At 39.2% G+C, this 18,405-nt stretch overlaps 1 protein-coding gene across 4 annotated transcripts in view; it reads right to left on the reverse strand.

Moving 5' to 3' along the window:
* il1rapl2 (interleukin 1 receptor accessory protein-like 2) overlaps window positions 1-18,405 on the reverse strand; it is a 398,203-nt gene that overhangs the window by 53,055 nt on the left and 326,743 nt on the right. For all 4 annotated transcript variants that reach the window (XM_063876302.1, XM_063876300.1, XM_063876301.1 and 1 more), the window contains one exon: window positions 5,980-6,054. In XM_063876302.1, coding sequence (XP_063732372.1) covers window positions 5,980-6,054 — 75 coding nt within the window. The remainder of the gene's footprint in view (window positions 1-5,979; window positions 6,055-18,405) is intronic.

An 18,405-nucleotide genomic window follows, 5' to 3' on the forward strand; every position in this document is an offset into this window, starting at 1 on the left:
AGTGCAGCCGCTTGCAACCTCCTTCAACATTTCATTTCATTCAGAGTAGCTGTAGGCTCGGCTGTAGTGGTGTTCTTTTGTCAGGCAACTCATATTTGTTTTATTTGCTGTTATTACTTTACATTTATATATTGACAGTCATGTCGTGTTGTGCTGTTGATTGTACTAACAGGCCATCTCAGGGGAGCTCTGTGCAGTTTTTTCGGTAAGTGAATGTTAACTTAATATTAGCTAGCGAACTCATTAAAATGACGGTAGCGATAGCTTAGCCGCTAACGTTAGAAAGTTAACTTAATTTGACAGTAATCTATAGATTTTCGGACATCCTTGAAAGGATTATGGTCATATACCAACGAAAAACAGATAGATTTGTATGTTGAAGACGCTCGAAACATCGAGATTTCTAATGAGAAAAAAGTTAACGTTAACGTTTAAATATTCTAGGCTGAATATTTAATGACAGCTGTCACAGCTGGCTTTGCGATGAGGGTGTTTGACGTGCTCTGTGAAATACATGAGGTGAAATTAACAAATAACATTATTCTTAGTGACATTCTACAATCAAAAAATATAAGCTGTCTGAGGTGTATTTCACAAACACAGACAAGAGGTTTGTTTTACATACGTTACACTTACCGGAGAAAATCCAAATACCCAGACCGAACTGGGCACTGTAGTTTCAGCCAGTTTAGCCCCAGAGAGTCGGACTCGGCCTGTGTGTGTGGTGGGGAACGGACGGAGAAGGGGGCGTGTTTCACTCGATAAGGGGCGTGTTTCACTCGATGAGTGGGCGGGTCTGATCGCGACCTCCTCTTCACTGCGCATGCTTCAGATTCTACTGCGCAAGCGTACTTCGAACTGGCTCCAAATTTTCAAAGATGGCGTCGCCTCGGTTGCTTCAATTCTATAGAACACAGCTGAATGGAGCCACTCTGTCCATCTATATATACAGTCTATGAATATACCAAATCCATGGGCAAATCATATTGCCTTTTGTGGATGAAGCCCATACAAATTCAGGGCCTACCAAATTAAGTCATCACTCTATAGGAGCTTTAACTTTGCCAATAGTCCCTTTTTAGGTTCTTAAGACAAATCTTCTGCAAGGTGCAAGTCTTTAGCTATTGTTTCTTTAATGATCACGTCAACATTTTGGACCATTTAACCATTTCTTGGAAGTTTTACACATAGTGGCTCAGTCATCTGGAAGTGCTAACTTAACTTGTACATGCTGAAGTCAAAAAAAGATGAAAGAGTGAAGACAGAGGATCACATGGAGTCGGGGTTCAATCACTAAATGGTTTTTGGGATAGTTGAGAGAAACAGCTCAACTGGTTATTAATGTAACTGACATTTGGTTCTAAGTGCATTATGAGAAAAACGGCTGATGGTAAATGATGAACCATGGCGATTTGTTGAACTGTTGATGAATGACAGGACCATTATACATTACCAGTTCAATCAAATTGGGTTTAATTCATCAAGACATTTAACAAATCATGCTTCAGCGTATGTGCATTTTCATCATGCTCATTAAATATTTACATTCATTTTAACTCTGTAGCCTACATTCATCCATCACCGTTGTCAATTATTATTGTTCTGGCTCGTACTAAGAAAAATGGCAATTCATGTAATGTGTAAACGTGAGTAATAAAGGAATCAAATATGCCTCAGATTTGAGTGAACCTCAAAACATTTTCTTAAGGATTAATTAAATACATTGTTAAGTTGTGTCTTGGTTTTCAGTCTTTGCTTGTATTTTTATCCTCAATATTTCACTTCAATTGTTGATATATTTCTGATAGAACACAGTATTACATTTCACCTAAACCTATCCCTGCAATTAAAGAAGAAATATGCTTCTATCAAAAACTCCTATTAAAGGCATCAGATACTTCATATCTACTTCAGATCATTTATAAATTGTATTTTTCAACTTTGTTAGCTGCTAAAAGTAGACCTACTGATAGTTTTGTGTTAGCATTACACACTATACTGAACTTAATCAACTTTAATTATTAATATTACAACTACAGCCCTCCCAAAACAAATGTAACACTTAAAGTCCCATTAAATAAGACAGGAATGTTTTTGTCCTGTTATTCGTTGGATGATGTTACTCGACCCGTTCTGGGCTAGGTTTGACTTATAATAGGGATAACAATATTGCACAAAAATGATTGAAAACTATTTTTTTAACATTACTTAATTAAAACCACATTAAAAAGATAGGTTACAGAGAGTCTTTGCGATAGCCAGAGGCAATCAGTTTCACAGTTTAGGGCTATAAAAATGAAAGGCACTTTGCAGTACGTTCAAGGAACAGAAAGAACACTTATAAGAAAAGCAGGTGAGCACTTTAAGGGATCTGGCTGGAAGATAAAATGAAATAAAGCTGTGATGTATAAAGGAAAATGGTCATTTAAAGCCATTTAAACAAGTAGAATAAAAAAATATATAAAAAGGTTGTCCAGATTAGTGTTAGCAGTGGGGTTATAGGATCAATTGTTTTCTGGCAGCAGCATTCTGAACTAGCTGTAGTTTTCTTATAGACTTTTTAGTTAATCCAGTTAAAGGGGCCATATTGTGCTACTTTTCAGCTTCATATTTGTATTTTGTTCCTCTACCGTGACATGTCTCCATGCTTTAATGTTCAAAAAGCTCTTTATTTTTCTCATACTGCCTGTGCTAAAGCATCCTTTTCACCCTCTGTCTGAAACCAGAGCCCAGTCTGCTCTGATTGGCTAGCTGGCTCTGTTGTGATTGGTCAACCGCTAAGAGATGTACCACCCCCTAAGCTTAGCACGTACAATGTGTGTAACGCTAGCCAATAGAAGCGCGAGTGTTACATAGTGATGCCATTATGAGACGATATAAACAAAAGAGTCCAATGGAGGCATTTTAGTGGGGGGGGGGGGGGGGCACTTGAAACACAGACTATAACCTTTGCAGACCATTTAGGGGCATACTAGGGCCCCTTTAAATGAGAATTGCAATGTTTAAATCATATCATAGCGGCAGACTTCTCTCAGTGAATGGTTTTATAGGCTGAATTTGTCAGGGGGGTGAATAACAGCTAAGCATCATTACTCTTCCTTCAAGAAATGCACATCTAAGAAATGTTTAATATCATGCATTGATCTTAAATTATAGCTCTTTTTGTCAGTCTGTTGCCTTTTGCCGACATCGGTAACATAACAATGAGCATAATGAATTGTGTTTATAACCCACAGCACGGTAGAATAATGAGACAACCAGAGGAGAGGGAGAATGTGTGGGTGGCAGAGAAGCAAGATCGGAATCAAACAAAGGAAAAAAGAAATCAGAACGGTAAAGAAGATGAAGGAATAAACAGTTAACCAAGAAAGGGAAGAAAATTGTTTTGTAAATGACGAGAAGTACAGGGAATGGTGGAACGACATAACTGTGGTTGCTGGTGTAAATCTCCCCCAGGTTAAAACAAGATGATAATTAAAAATATACCGCAGGGTCACACTGAGACTGTGTGAGAGAGTGTGTGTCTTTCTCTGCAGCCTTTATTGCTCTAGGTTTGTGTGTATGGAGTGGCGGTGGGGGGGTTGAGATTGCGGTGCCCATTAAAAGGTGTCCCTGCTGCAATCAGTGTACAGAGGCCTTAGGGCCCTATTTGTTACCACATCAATCTGGAGTTAATGGAAACACACAAACACACACACATCCAAAACACATTTCTGCCTACAGTGCTAACATTGTAAGAGAGACGCCCAAACAGCGGGACACACACATACAAGAATGCACGAATGCACTTGAAAAAACACACACAGCTGGCAGAGGAAGGCAGCCAACCAGGCCCACAGCAGAACACACACTGTTTGGAACAGGCGGATCCCAGGGATATGCCTTCAATTCTTTAATCCCTGTCTTATCAGACTTTTGTAGTTGTCAAAGCAGCTTATTGTTTTTTGTTCACATACCTAGTGGAAACCAGTTTTCCCTTGTCTAAATTATAGTGTAAAATGACATTCTAGAGACTGACGTACATTGCCAATCCAAACATCTTTTACTCTCTATATCTGAGAATCAGCCCAGTAGAGACAAATCAAAGACTGCATTCCAAAATGTCACGGTTTTGACTATCGGCCAGTTCCCATCAGTAGATAAGACATTGCTGTAGCGAGTTATATGCGGTCTGTGTAAATGTTTTAGCACAGAGTAAATTGGATTGAGCACATACTGTATCTGCTCATAAGTCACTGTTAATCGCCGACTAGAGAAGATGAAAGAACAAAAAACGCAGCAGGATGGGTAAGTGAAAAAAGACTGAGAGGCCAGCAGAGAGGCACAGAGTCTTTTAACTGTCTTACCGCAGATACCAAATCCCCTAAAGCTCAACGCCTGCTGTTCTGTGCATTAACCTGGCCTCTGACTTCCCTTTAGATGAAAGCAATGTATCAATGGGGTACAGTAAAGTATTTCATAATCAACAGTTCCCAAGAAATAAGCTTGGTAGTGAGAGGTTTCTGAAATAGTGGCCTCAGAATTATTTGTTACTTGATGTCTACTGGCCAACTACACTTTTTCCAACACTCATTTATTTAAAACGAGACAACGGTTAAGAAACTCAGTCAACACAATAAAAGCACTCTACTGCTGGGCACACATTGTGACTGTTAACACACCTTTTCTAGCATTTATTTTGAATGTGAATATCAGTGTAATCTAAAAAGAGCGACAAAGTGTGCATAGTGAGGCGATTGGGTTGATGACTTGGTCAACCAAAAACAGGACTTTCTTCTACTTGTCTTTATACTTCACTGAAGGTTTGGGAACAAGATAGTTATTTGAACCTAAACCATGATGTTTTCTAAACCAATCCAATAAGTACTTGTGTAATAATGCACAATGTTAAGTATGCGTTGAACCCAATCCGCTGAGTACCCTTCGCGTTGAGAAATGATGCATGAAGGGTTGTCGGGTTTTGAGTGAAATGGTGTTGCTGTATCCATTTGTTACATCCATATTTGAAAATTCCACGCCAGATGACTGATGTTCAATGTCATTGTTTAGTTCCAATGCAAAACATAAGGTGACATATTTTGGTTGGTTTATGTGTAGTGAATCTTATCCAAACCATTAAAAAGTGTCTGAGATATTCCCAATTTACTCAGCATGATCAAGTCCTTATTTTCGTAACCCTCACCATATACCCTATATGCTATAACTTGAACTTTGGTGATAGTATCGCGAGTGTACTTGTTCTGTGGGCACAAAATGTCATATTTGTGTTGGTGTTAAGGAGATTAGCAACGCTGACTGGAATTAATCCAGGCTCTTTATACTATTTCAATTTAGAAACTCAAAAACATGTAAGAGTAGTCAAATCGAATGTAGTTCACACAAGTTTTGACATTTGTTTTTATGAGGACATCAGTCAGTTGTCATACACAAAACATCTACATCTTTAGCACAAAAAGAGCAAGCATCAGTTCTGAAGAGACAACAAAAAAGAACTCCATTTGCAGGATCATCATGGACAGAAAATCACTATTAACCAATCTGTGCAGCCTTGGCAAGATGGAAATGAGGTACTTCTCCCTTGCATAGGGTTAAGGTGGGATTATATTTTTGTGTAAAAGGGTTTTGGTGTTGTTTTGTAGCCTATGCACATATGCAACTCTGTGACAGTAGTCCCATAAACCCTAAAAACTGTAAAGTCTGTAAAATGTGTGATATTGGGCTAAATAACTTTGATTGCTTGAAACCTAAATTAAAATTCCACTTATGCCTGAACGTCACACTGCAGCTGTCCACCTTTGTTGTGACAGGGCAAAAATTGAAGCATCCATGGTAGCATCACACATGCAGTGCCATGAAGAAACACCAGAGAAATGAGCACTTTGCACCACAGATGGCAACAGCGTTTTAAAAAACAAGTACCCTGAGGATTACTTCTTTAGCCAAAGAATAAAGAAATGTGGAAGAGCTGTTGGTCCTTACCAGGTGTGATTTCTATTGATGTGTCTTGTCTCTCTGGGGGGAAAAGGACCTTGGGAGGCTGAGTGGTCTGAAGAGCTGTGAAAGGAAGAGAAAGAGATACAGAGCGAAGGGTGATTATCAGAAGTGTGTGAGAGAGTTTTTAACTAATGAACTTTGGTCTGGTGGACACATCATTTTATGGAGACATCATTCCTTCTTAACAAATCATAAAACACAAATGGAAAGGGAAAATAAAAACAATGAAAAATGAATTCACATGTTAATCGTAACCATCCAACAAACACTATGTACAACTGGCTTGGTGGACAGAGAAAAGGTTGTCTTAATTCTTCCAAAATAAAGTTAAAACAATTGAGTGTTTGATTTATTGACCGTAGCAAAACGGCCATATTTCGAGAAGGTTTCCTTTACTTAAAACAACAGCAACTAGAAGCCATGCTTTGATTTGGATTCCCTCCAAACCTTTGTTCTTTGCTTCACCCTGCCACTAAGTTTCATGAAAAATCAAGAAAGAAGTTTTTCGGGTTACCCTTCGGACAAACTGACCAACAACATACCCACAACTCAGACACCTTTACTTTAAGTTACCAGCATTTCTGTCAACTATACAAAAAACACCTGAAGAGTCAGTAGATAGACAGTGCAAGACGATACAATATAAGAGTCAGAAAATTGGAGAGTGACACATTATAAGATAAGTTCAGCTTTTTTATTTTCTTCTGCCTGAACGCAGTTACGCTGTACTTTGTGTAAGGAAACACCCAGGGAGAGTGCTGGCCTTTGCTCCATCAATTGATCAGTGCCCCGCAGCATCACAAAGCCAGATCTAAAGAGTCTGGAGCTTATTGAGTCGCACTCCTACGAGATTCTGCCTGAGCCACGGAGGCAGTTTGGTGCACAGCTGGTGTCACCTCATGATATCTTTTTGTCTCTTTGCAGACAAACAGGTTGACTGACTCGCTGCCCTTCAACTGATGATGACCAGCAGACACTCTCTGCTTCCACCTGAAGCACCTTTCAATTTCACCTCACTTGATCCTGAACACCAAAGCTCTCTGTTGTGCAACACCTTTTCCCCCTCACCCCCTCCATGCTTCTAATAATCCTCTGAGATGTTTTAGTATTCCCATTGTTATCCATCGAGAAATGAATATCTGGTCTCAACCAAATCCTACTGATCATCTGATCATATTGAAATGCTGAGGTTTTAACAAAGAACATGACATTGAAGGAAAAGAAGAGAGTAGAGAAGTGGAGTCCGTACATCCCCTTAACCGATGACTCAACATTGTCAAAAAAGCTAATTTAATGAGATGAATAAAACATGGGCTAGGACTTAAAACAGGACAGAAATGGACTATGTTCATTTTAGCCATGCAAGCATCGGCCTCTAGGAAGAGACAATGTCTTTTGTCAATTGCTTTGTTCAGGTTCAAATATTTTAACATCTATATGAAGGATAGCCAAGACATTTTCTACAGACATTCATGGTACCCATATTGTATGGATTGTGGTGTTCCTCTGACTTTTCCTTAAGCGGAAACAGGAGGCTGAGGTTTGTGGTTTTCAATGTTTGACAACTATGGAGGATTTACCATCAAATGCTTACTTTTTATTTTTCATCCCAATGATAGGATCAACATTTTCAATTGTCTGATAGACCTGTAAAACTAATACCACTTCTGGTGTGCTTTGTATTAAGTGCTAATCAGCAAATATTAGCATGCTAGCACCCAAAGCAAAGATTTGGATGATACATTTTCTACCTACTTATTAAAAGCATGTCTTATTATATTTTTTGCATATTAGCATACTGAAGTAAACATACTGACATTGAGCCCAAAGCACCACTGTGCCTCGCTACAGCCGTACACTTGTCTAAACTGGACTACAGTCTTGATACATCCACATAACGAAGCTCCAATATGTCTGTCAGTGGGAAAGTAATACTACTTAAGAGATATCAACTATTTTGTTCTTATCTTGAGCACAAGAGTTTCATTTGAAAGTTATTTTAAATCTCAGATGTTTTCTGAGGGTAGACAAGTGCCAGAGCAACAAGATAGCATGAAGTGGCTACCCTTAACATGAAGTTGGAGGACCCTACTTTGGGATTTAATTGAGGAACCAAGGCCTCTAAAATAAGTAAATCACAGTTCATAAAATGAAAGTATAAATGACATCTTTGGGGGATTTTCTTTCATTTCAATACTGATATTGGTGAGCCAGTTTGACTGTTCTCTGTTTAAGTATTTCTCCCTTATAACGGCCATGTATTTGTCGGATACTACCATGCTGTCTATATTAGAGGCTAGTAAGTAGAGTGTTTGGCAGTGCTTCTGTACCTAACACGGCTTAATAGCTCTGACTTTCAGTGGAACTTTATTGTCCCGTTGTCCCACTCTTCTCTTTTCCCGACCCCGTTCTTTAGATTTTCCCCCAAATAACCCTGTCAATATCTCTGCCATTCCATGCCTCTCTCTGTATCTCCGATAAGACTGATGGTTTCATTTGCATTCTGAAGGGATCACTGCACCCTTTTTAGATTAATGAGACAACCCTTCACCTTGACCTACTCCTCTCCTGTTCTGTCCTCTATTCACACCCTATAACTTTTCTTTCCGCTTTGACTTGTCACCGTTTCCCTGAAGCGATGTGTAAACCTACTTCCTACACAGCATCGGTTCATTTGGGATGATACATGTTAATGTATCGCACCTTTTGAACCATCTGAGTTTTGATGACTTTGCATAATATGGTGTCAGTTTCCCTTTGAAACTCAGTAATACCACATGCATTCTTTAAGCGCTTGTGCTACCAGCCTTCTCTTCAATGGATTACCATTCTGTGAAGTTTGCATTCAGACAGATACTTTTCTGGTATATTTCGATTGTTCTGTGTAATTGAGAGATGGATTCGTGACCATTTGGACATTTGACAGGTACAGTGGGGCAAAAAAGTATTTAGTCAGCCACCAATTGTGCAAGTTCTCCCATTTAAAAAGATGAGAGAGGCCTGTAATTTTCATCATAGGTACACTTCAACTATGAGAGACAGAATGGGGGAAACAATCCAGAAAATCACATTGTCTGATTTTTAATGAATTAATTGGTAAATTCCTCGGTAAAATAAGTATTTGGTCACCTACAAACAAGCAAGATTTCTGGCTCTCACAGACCTGTAACTTCTTCTTTAAGAGGCTCCTCTGTCACTCGTTACCTGTATTAATGGCACCTTTTGGAACTCGTTATCAGTATAAAAGACACCTGTCCACAACCTCAAACAGTCATACTTCAAACTCCACTATGGCCAAGACCAAAGAGCTGTCAAAGGAGACCAGAGACAAAATTGTAGACCTGCACCAGGCTGGGAAAACTGAATCTGCAATAGGTAAGCAGCTTGGTGTGAAGAAATCAACTGTGGGGGCAATTATTAGAAAATGGAAGACATACAAGACCACTGCTAATCTCCCTCGATCTGGGGCTCCACGCAAGATCTCACCCGTGGGGTCAAAATGATCACAAGAACGGTGAGCAAAAATGCCAGAACCACACGGGGGGACCTAGTGAATGACCTGCAGAGCGCTGGGACCACAGTAACAGAGGCGACCATCAGTAACACACTACGCCGCCAGGGACTTAAATCCTGCAGTTCCAGACGTGTCCCCCTGCTTAAGCCAGTACATGTCCAGGCCCGTCTGAAGTTTGCCAGAGGGCATTTGGATGATCCAGAAGAGGATTGGGAGAATGTCATATGGTCAGATGAAACCAAAATAGAACTTTTTGGTAAAAACTCAACTCGTCATGTTTGGAGGAGAAAGAATGCAGAGTTGCATCCAAAGAACACCATACCTACTGTGAAGCATGGGGGTGGAAACATCATGCTTTGGGGCTGTTTTTCTGCAAAGGGACCAGGACGACTGATCCGTGTAAAGGAAAGAATGAATGGGGCCATGTATCGTGAGATTTTGAGTGAAAACCTCCTTCCATCAGGAAGGGCACTGAAGATGAAGCGTGGCTGGGTCTTTCAGCATGACAATGATCCCAAACACACCGCCAGGGCAACGAAGGAGTGGCTTCGTAAGAAGCATTTCAAGGTCCTGGAGTGGCCTAGCCAGTCTCCAGATCTCAACCCCATAGAAAATCATTGGAGGGAGTTGCCCAGCGACAGCCCCAAAACATCACTGCTTTAGAGGAGATCTGAATGGGCCAAAATACCAGCAACAGTGTGTGAAAACCTTGTGAAGACTTACAGAAAACGTTTGACCTCTGTCATTGCCAACAAAGTATTGAGATGAACTTTTGTTATTGACCAAATACTTATTTTCCACAATCATTTGAAAATAAATTCTTTAAAAATCCTACAATGTGATTTTCTGGATTTTTTTTCCTCATTTTGTCTCTCATAGTTGAGGTATACCTATGATAAAAATTTACAGGCCTCTCTCATCTTTTTAAATGGGAGAACTTGCACAATTGGTGGCTGACTAAATACTTTTTTGCCCCACTGTATTTCCAGTACATACTGAAACATCTGTGAAAAAGATTTGTCTGTTTAATATTTCTCTCACCATTCATATATTTAGACAGCAACTGCTAAACATTCCAAATGCTTACAGTAAACATCTGTGTATTTTCCTCTTCCATCAGCAAATATTTCTTTTCATGGTTTTTGACAAGGAGTGACTTCACAAGTCTTTAAGCTCAGTTAAGTTTAATTTTACTGGAACTAGCTTTTTTTTGGTATTCATTGTGAACTTGGTTGTTTCAAAGTGAGAGCTAGACACCTTCAGCAGTGGTGCAGTGCATCTCTACTACATACATTCCTACCAGATCCTACGGAATATCTGCGATACTATGTTATGGTTCTTGAGGTTTTCTTTATATAAAAAAAGTTTCTCCAGGAGAAAACACATTTCAAATAAATCCATTGCTATAGTTTACAGACACATGTTGCACCATTTGGTATTACTGGAATCTTTTTGGGAAATGCCTTGCATTTTAAACAGCACTACAGGGTACACAGGCTAACTTTCTTTACAAGGGAAGGGAAATTGTGGTTCTGTATGTTAACGTGAAAACTAATCTGAATATCAAAAGGTGTTTTCTGATAATGATAGGGCTGCTGTTTACTTTTAGCACAATGTGTCATGATTATAGAGTTTTGTTTCTTGTTTTATTTTGAAACGTTTTCCCTGCTGTCTGTCATTTCAGTTTTGCTTCCTGTCTGTGTTTTCTCTCTTGTCTGATTGTGTACAAATGTTGTCCCTGTGTGTCTCCTCCTCTCTCCAGCTGTGTCTTGTATTGTGAATAGTCCCTGTGTATTTAGTCTTGTTTTCCCTTTTTGTTCCTTGTCGTGTCATCATCATTCCCATGTTTGTCTCGTGGTCCAGTTCTGTTTGTTTCCCGGTCCTGTCTGCCTGTCTTGATTCCCCTCGGCTGCCCTCCTATCTTTCTGGTTTGATTTAGTTTTGTTTGGTACTTTTCTGTTTGATGATCGTGCCTGCTTGCATAGTTTTTCGTGTTTTGTTGCTAATGCTCGCTTTTCGTTAAACCCCAATACCTGCCTCCCCTTGTTTCACTGCATTTGGGTCCTGTTACCACAAGGCTGACACAAAACTTTCCCAGACTCACACGCAGAATGAATTAAGATCTTTGAACTCTACATAATGCTTGACTAAAAGATGACAGAATGCTGATGATGTGAAAATGTAAAGCATTTTCTCGACATTCATTTGTAGCCACAGCCCAAAACAACATCCTCAGACTTCTGAGGATTCATAAAATGTACATTCTAACTTTCGTAGACTGACGGGAAAAACCAACACCACATAACAAGACTCACACTGCTGCTGCCTCGCTGCTCTTTGTGTTTCAAATGAAATATGACCTTTTTCAGTTGGGTAGTGTGGTGCAGTCGAGGACATTAGGTCAGACAAAGCCATCATCACAGATCTTGGACACAGTAGTCAGAGTTTTAAATGCTTATCTCTTAGTCATTGAAGGGGATATAAATCTGGCATTTTATTGAACATAAAGGTGTGTTTGTGCATGTTCGTCATCAGATACTAACTCATATTTGTGCCACAAAGTTTGTTATTGGTTATTTAAGAACACATCGATGCTATCGGAATCATCGTGATCTGATTATTTCAGCTCCCCAGCTCCCCAAGTACAATGAAACAAACACTTTCTTCTCATCGCAGTGTTTTAATCCGCAAATGGAATGAACACAGTTTAACTGTCCGACCGAATGTAACCATCCCATATCCAAATATTTTTAACGCCGAGGCTACACTGGACGCGTAACTGAAGCGCAGCGCATGTTCTGCGGAATGTATCATTTTACTGGCTACACCGGCAGCGCACATACGGCGCACGTACGGCGCAACGTACAGGCAAAACAAGACTTTCGTTGTCTTCAGTTTTTGGATCCAGCACGACAACAGTGAAACTGCAACACCGAGTTTGTGTTTCATCCATCGATCGTGTGTCGTTATCTTATCTGTAGGCTGAATAATTTGGCTAATGCATTTTGACAACAAGATATCTCCATGGCAACTTGTCTATCAGAGTCTCCGGTGAAAGGAAACATTTATTCATTTCCTGTATACCGGTAGTTGAATAAAAAAAAAACATACAGACATGTTATCACCCATTTCTCTGTAAAAAGGGTCGCGCAAAAAAATATAAATAGAAGACTGGTCTATTTTAGCAAATCTGAGCGGCGCTTGTGGATCACTTGCGCGCTGCTCTCACGTCTGGTGTAGCCACTTTTATTGAATACAATGGAATCGATAGTTGCAACGTGCGCTCAACGTGCGCTCAACGTGCGCTCAACATGCGCTCAACGTGCGCTCAACATGCGCTGCGCTTCAGTTGCGCGTCCAGTGTAGCGACGGTGTAAGACTACCAAACATGAAGACATGTGTTAACATTAAACACCATAGTTATAATGAAACATTTTCTCTAAATGATGTAGATTGCTCCTGCTGTTTGGCCTTTAGTGATTCGTACTGCAAATTGAATGAACTCAGCATTTTAAGGGTCATTTCATTCTGACCTTTACTGCATCCGTCCATTTAAACTACCAAGCACTTTCTGTCTCATCTGACCTTTGACACATTAGACTTTCTATTCTGTGGCAAGGGAACTGGGTTCTTTTAGAAAGTGTTTGAGAGACATTTGTCAAACTCATAGGGACTCAAACGAAAATCTGTCGAACTTAGGCAAAAGATATAAGTGGTGTGACTCTATATTAATATTGTCAGAACTGTTCAGCATGCTGGGGAATGAACCACAGCGCTCTGATATCATTCAGGTTCACACAAAGCATTCTATGGCTTTAAGTGTGAAGTTTTTATCCTTAAGAAAGCTATATTGGCTGGACTCATTTCTTAAGTTCAAGCAAACATGTTGAATGAATCCAAATAAAACGTTTACAAAGCTGCCATTTTACAGTCTAGTCTTTTTGTCCTTAATTTTGCAGGTGCATTTCTTAGAACATTGTTCCAAAGCATTACTAATAGTTAAAATCTACACGAATACAATATGTAACTTTGGAAAGAAAACATGCATGGTTTGTTTTGACTGGTGGCTTATGATCCTAGATAAGCTGTGTCTAAAATCTAATTATTAGTGTACTAATCATATAAGTACACTAACATGTTGTATAATGAGAACACAGTTCTATTTAGCAGCGTTATTGTTTGTGTTACCAACTCATTACAGATTGCTCAATTAACTCAATACAATTAATGGTTGCAACTTTTCAAAAACAGTATGGTAATATTATCATGAAATTGGTGTGTGGGGGGGTATAAATGTATCTTTAAAGCCCCTTTTACATAAGCAACCACTATTGTGGTCGGTCATGCAACTTCTGTTACGTAGCCAAGATGCCTAAAGAGTGTGAGAAACGCCCCATGTTCCACACACAACTTTTTGACCATTATGAGGGCACCACCTGAATACCCTTAGTGCACTGTATAATGGATTGAAAGACATTTAAACAGCCGATTTTAGTAAAAAAAAGTCCACAAATGCATGTTTAATAGGGCCAATGAAGGGTTTAATTTATATACAATCATATTTTAAGTAACTACAGCAGTGGAATGGAGTAAAAAGCACATTATAATACCTTTGAAATTGAGTGAATAAAAAAAGAAGAGAAGCATAAAGAAGTATAAATAGCCATGGAGATGATACATTGACATTGCACTTTAGGATTGTACTTAAAAGTATTTGTGTAAGCTGACATTTTCAGCTGGGACTCAACAACACTGTCAGCTTTTCTGTTAAATAAAAACAGCAGTGAACAATGTGTATATTGTGTTCTGTCCAGTGTGCATAATCTTATGTATTATATTCTGTATATCAAATTGATTTGACCTTTTGGGGAAATATGAAATGTCGGCCGAAGCAGAGAAGCGGGAGACATTTATGTTTAGTCCTGATACATCTAGACTTGTATGTCATACCCTATTCATAGTAAGACTAATTTATTCCTGTCAGAATCTCTCTAATGTTTTTGGGGTGGATAGCGTTTACTCTGATGATAGTATTTCGAGGGATTTTGGTGCAAAGCGAATACCCACATTCTTTCTTGCGCAACCTTAGGCAACAGTGTCCCATTTGTGAAAACTGCGTGAAGCTGTGATGTTAAACTGATTTAAAAAAAAGGGATTTTATCAACGCGCCTAAAAGTAATTTGGTTACTCTCCATACTATGCTTGTCCGTCATTTATTTCTGTATCCTCACATTTACACATAATTTCATCACTTTATCTCGCCCTCGCTTTCGATGTCTGCCTTTATCCTACATTCAACTTGTTTTTCTTTAGGGCTTAAATTAAACTGAAGGACACTGTAAGCAGCAGAAGAAAAGGTGTGTTCAAATATTGTCAGCGTTCTCAGCCTTTTTCCAAAGCGCTGTCACCACTGTAACAATATTTAGTAATGTGATGTACAAAAATTTTTGTTTCTGAGGGACTGTTTTTATGTGTGTATTTGTGAATCATTCTTGCCCTATCAAGGAATACATTAACGTACCGTTAAAAACAAACACATTCAGAGGTGTGAGTCTGTGTTATGGAATGAATGCAGACCAACAGAATGTACCCTAAGATATGTGAATATGCCTGTGTGCATTAGTCTGCAATTGCACGTGTGCATGCATTCTTTTATCCGTGAACTCGTATCTGGCTGTGTTTATACATGTGTCATCTTTGCATATTTATCTACATGCAGTGATTTTCTATCAGTGTTGTGAGTCAGCTGAAGAGAGCTGTCACCCTTTCTAAATGGCATATACGTCAGTAATGTCTTTCAGAGTTTGGTTGAGCTCCATGCCTTGTTTCTTGCATAATGACAACGGACGCAAAGCCCTTATGTGTTTGAGAAGATTATGAGCTCTTGTGTTTTACTTTGAGTAACACACATGGAAACCAGAAAACAGGATCGTAATGTTCCTCCCCATGTGATTTTGCTGTTAATATTGAAGGGTGTTGCCTTTAATATGAACCTCATAGGCTCAATATAAAACAGGAGAGATTTCATTAATAAAACATATGCCAGTATTTGTTAAGACCTGCAGTGTGAACGCGGCCTTAGTGTTGGCACACGGAAGGAGCAGGAAGCACCATCTCTGAGAACAAGTTTGGAGAGCTGGTAAGTCGGTTAGCAGCCCAGCTACCTTAGCCTTGGTTTTGAAAGGTATTTTGAGTTGAGTAAAAACAAAGCCTTTTTTGATTCAATCATGGTCTCTGTTTTGATTGCTGCGCTACCACTTTCCTCTTTTGGCAGCCGCAGTCCTGTTACAATATCAAGGAAGATCAAATCTACTTTGAACACACACTTTTAGTAACAATAAATTGTCCTTAGACTTACTCTGAAAAGATTAAATGAAACAAATGCAATGCAGTTTGTCACTTTGGGTTTTTTTTTAACTTGCAAAGTAAGCAATGCTTACACTGTTATATGTTATGCTTGAGTTTGATGTTAATCTATTTATTTGCAGGATTATGGAATAAAGTACTAGCACAGTTAAAGTTAAAGTTGATGAAAGGATGAAGCAGGATTCACAAGGAAATGGCCTTTGTGTCCTTCTTGTTTGAGTATATTTAAGTTCAACTCTCACAACATGAAGCTATAATGCTTATTTGATGTCAACTGCAATATAGCTTGAGAGTTATGGTTAGCAACTTCATGCTAAGAAGCTTATTATTGGATATTGTTGTATACTAAGAGATTAGCATTGAGCTTCAAACAACCTAACTCAAATACTGTTTTATTCAGTGAATTGGATTGATTTACTAAACAAAAAGTGTGTACCCCTTTAAATAATACTGTAAAGGCAGACACGCGTCATTGGATGCAACCTAAATTATACTTAACAAATGTGACTCATTCTGAAAATGTAAAAATGTCTTTGGATACAGGAAGCTGAGTCATAGCAGAAATGATGCAAGTCCATCTTTATGGTAATGTCATAATGATGATTTGGTGTTGTGTGAAATCTACATAGGCCTATTTCTGATGCAACAACAACTCTTTGGAGAGAGCTGGAGCCCGAGGGTGGAACACAGAGTGCAAAGGAAGTGTGTTTGAGATCGATGGGCTTTAATGTGAGCCCGTTGCAAGTGCTGAGGTGAGGGAAACATCCAACCATCTCTCTCTTTTCAAAAACACACACACACACACACACACACACACACACACACACACACACACACACACACACACACACACACACACACACACACACACACACACACACACACACACACACACACACACACACACACACACACACACACACACACACATATTCATTGTAGATCATTATCACCGATGCCATCTGCTCCTGAGCAATGCCACACTAGAGGGATGATGAAACAATGGAGGAAACAAGCACTCTCCCTTAAGTCCGCACATAGAGCTAAATGATTGAAGACATGAATTAAACATGAAGGGCGCCGCATGGAGGGGAGGAGCTTTGCAGGGGAAGAAGAACACTTGATGAGCTTAGATCTGACATGAACCAGGTGACCAAATGTAGCTGGCTCAAGCGCAGCAACTACAATTTTTCAATTAAAAATTGCAAAAATAATATCTATCAGGTCTTGTAGACAGAGTATCACCTGGTCATGTATTTGGTTTGTTAAAGCTGAGAAATGACATGGAATACATTTGTTACCAGTGTTGGGCAAGTTAATTCCAAAATGTAATACAGTACATATATCTGTCTTTTTAAAGTAAGTTACATTACATTATTACTGTCTCTGAACTGTAATGTGTTACACTACTTTTGCGTTACTTTCACCAAAATAACCACAAAAATAGGACTTTAAATGCTAAAATGTAGTTTATTGCAGCTCATTAATTAAAGCTATCTATGGCAGTATGCTGAAAATTAGGAAAAGAGCTAGAAATTAAACTCATGCTCCATTTAAGAGGGCTGAATAATACTTGATACCGGTAAAATGTTGTCGCTGTTTGTCATTAATAACATGTTAGTGGAGCCTCTGCACGGCCCTGTAACCTGCTGTATATGAACGAGTCTCTATGGCAGCGTTAGCTCACCTTGTCATTGGTGTGTTAACGGGGATTTGGCTGACAAGCTTTCTAAAAGCCGGTGATTCCACAGAGGACAGAGGCTGCAGATATTCAACACTCTGCCACGAGTCTCTTAACTATTCGGGGTTCAAGAGGCATGCAGACCGAGAGAAAGTTACCTTCTGATGCTTTGGCCTGCGCGCACTCCTCTCTTTCTCTGTTCTTTTCTCCGAGCCTGCAGCTCTGCATTGCAATCTGTTTCTGCAGCCCTCCAAACTAATAGTAAACAGGCTTACTGAGTTACTATTCTACCTGCACAGTTATTTCTCTGGTGTCGGAATGTCTCGCGATGTTTGTGAATTCAGAAAAACAAAACACCACATCATTTGGGGTTAAAATGTGTTGTAACTGCGTTACAGAGGATTGTAACGGTTATTATATTACCCACATTTCAGAAGTTAAGCTTTATATTACTGCGTTACAGCAAAACGTAATACATTACTGTAACTCCGTTACTTTTGTAACACGTTACACCCAACACTGTTTATTACCTCTTGAAAGAAGGTCAAGTTTTCTGTTTTGGTTTGTTGGCCTGTTTGTCAGAATTGTTGAAAAAACCCTACCTGATTATAACTAAACTTGTCAGACGAGTGTGGCACGAGAAACGGAAGGACCCAATTTTTGGGAATTGGGGGGAAGGCACGCTATTTTTTCAATTATTAAAATGGCTCTCTAAGCACCCTTCTAGTTCAAATATAAATCAAGCATGAGGAGTTTGCAAATGGTTGTTCTTCTTGTCTTGAACTATTGAGACTTAAACTGCTTTCAAATGAATGTGCTCAACTTATTCCTGATAGACAGCGGTCTTTAG

This window comes from Eleginops maclovinus, chromosome 23, assembly GCF_036324505.1.
Source record: "Eleginops maclovinus isolate JMC-PN-2008 ecotype Puerto Natales chromosome 23, JC_Emac_rtc_rv5, whole genome shotgun sequence".
Classification (NCBI taxonomy): Eukaryota; Metazoa; Chordata; class Actinopteri; order Perciformes; family Eleginopidae; genus Eleginops; species Eleginops maclovinus.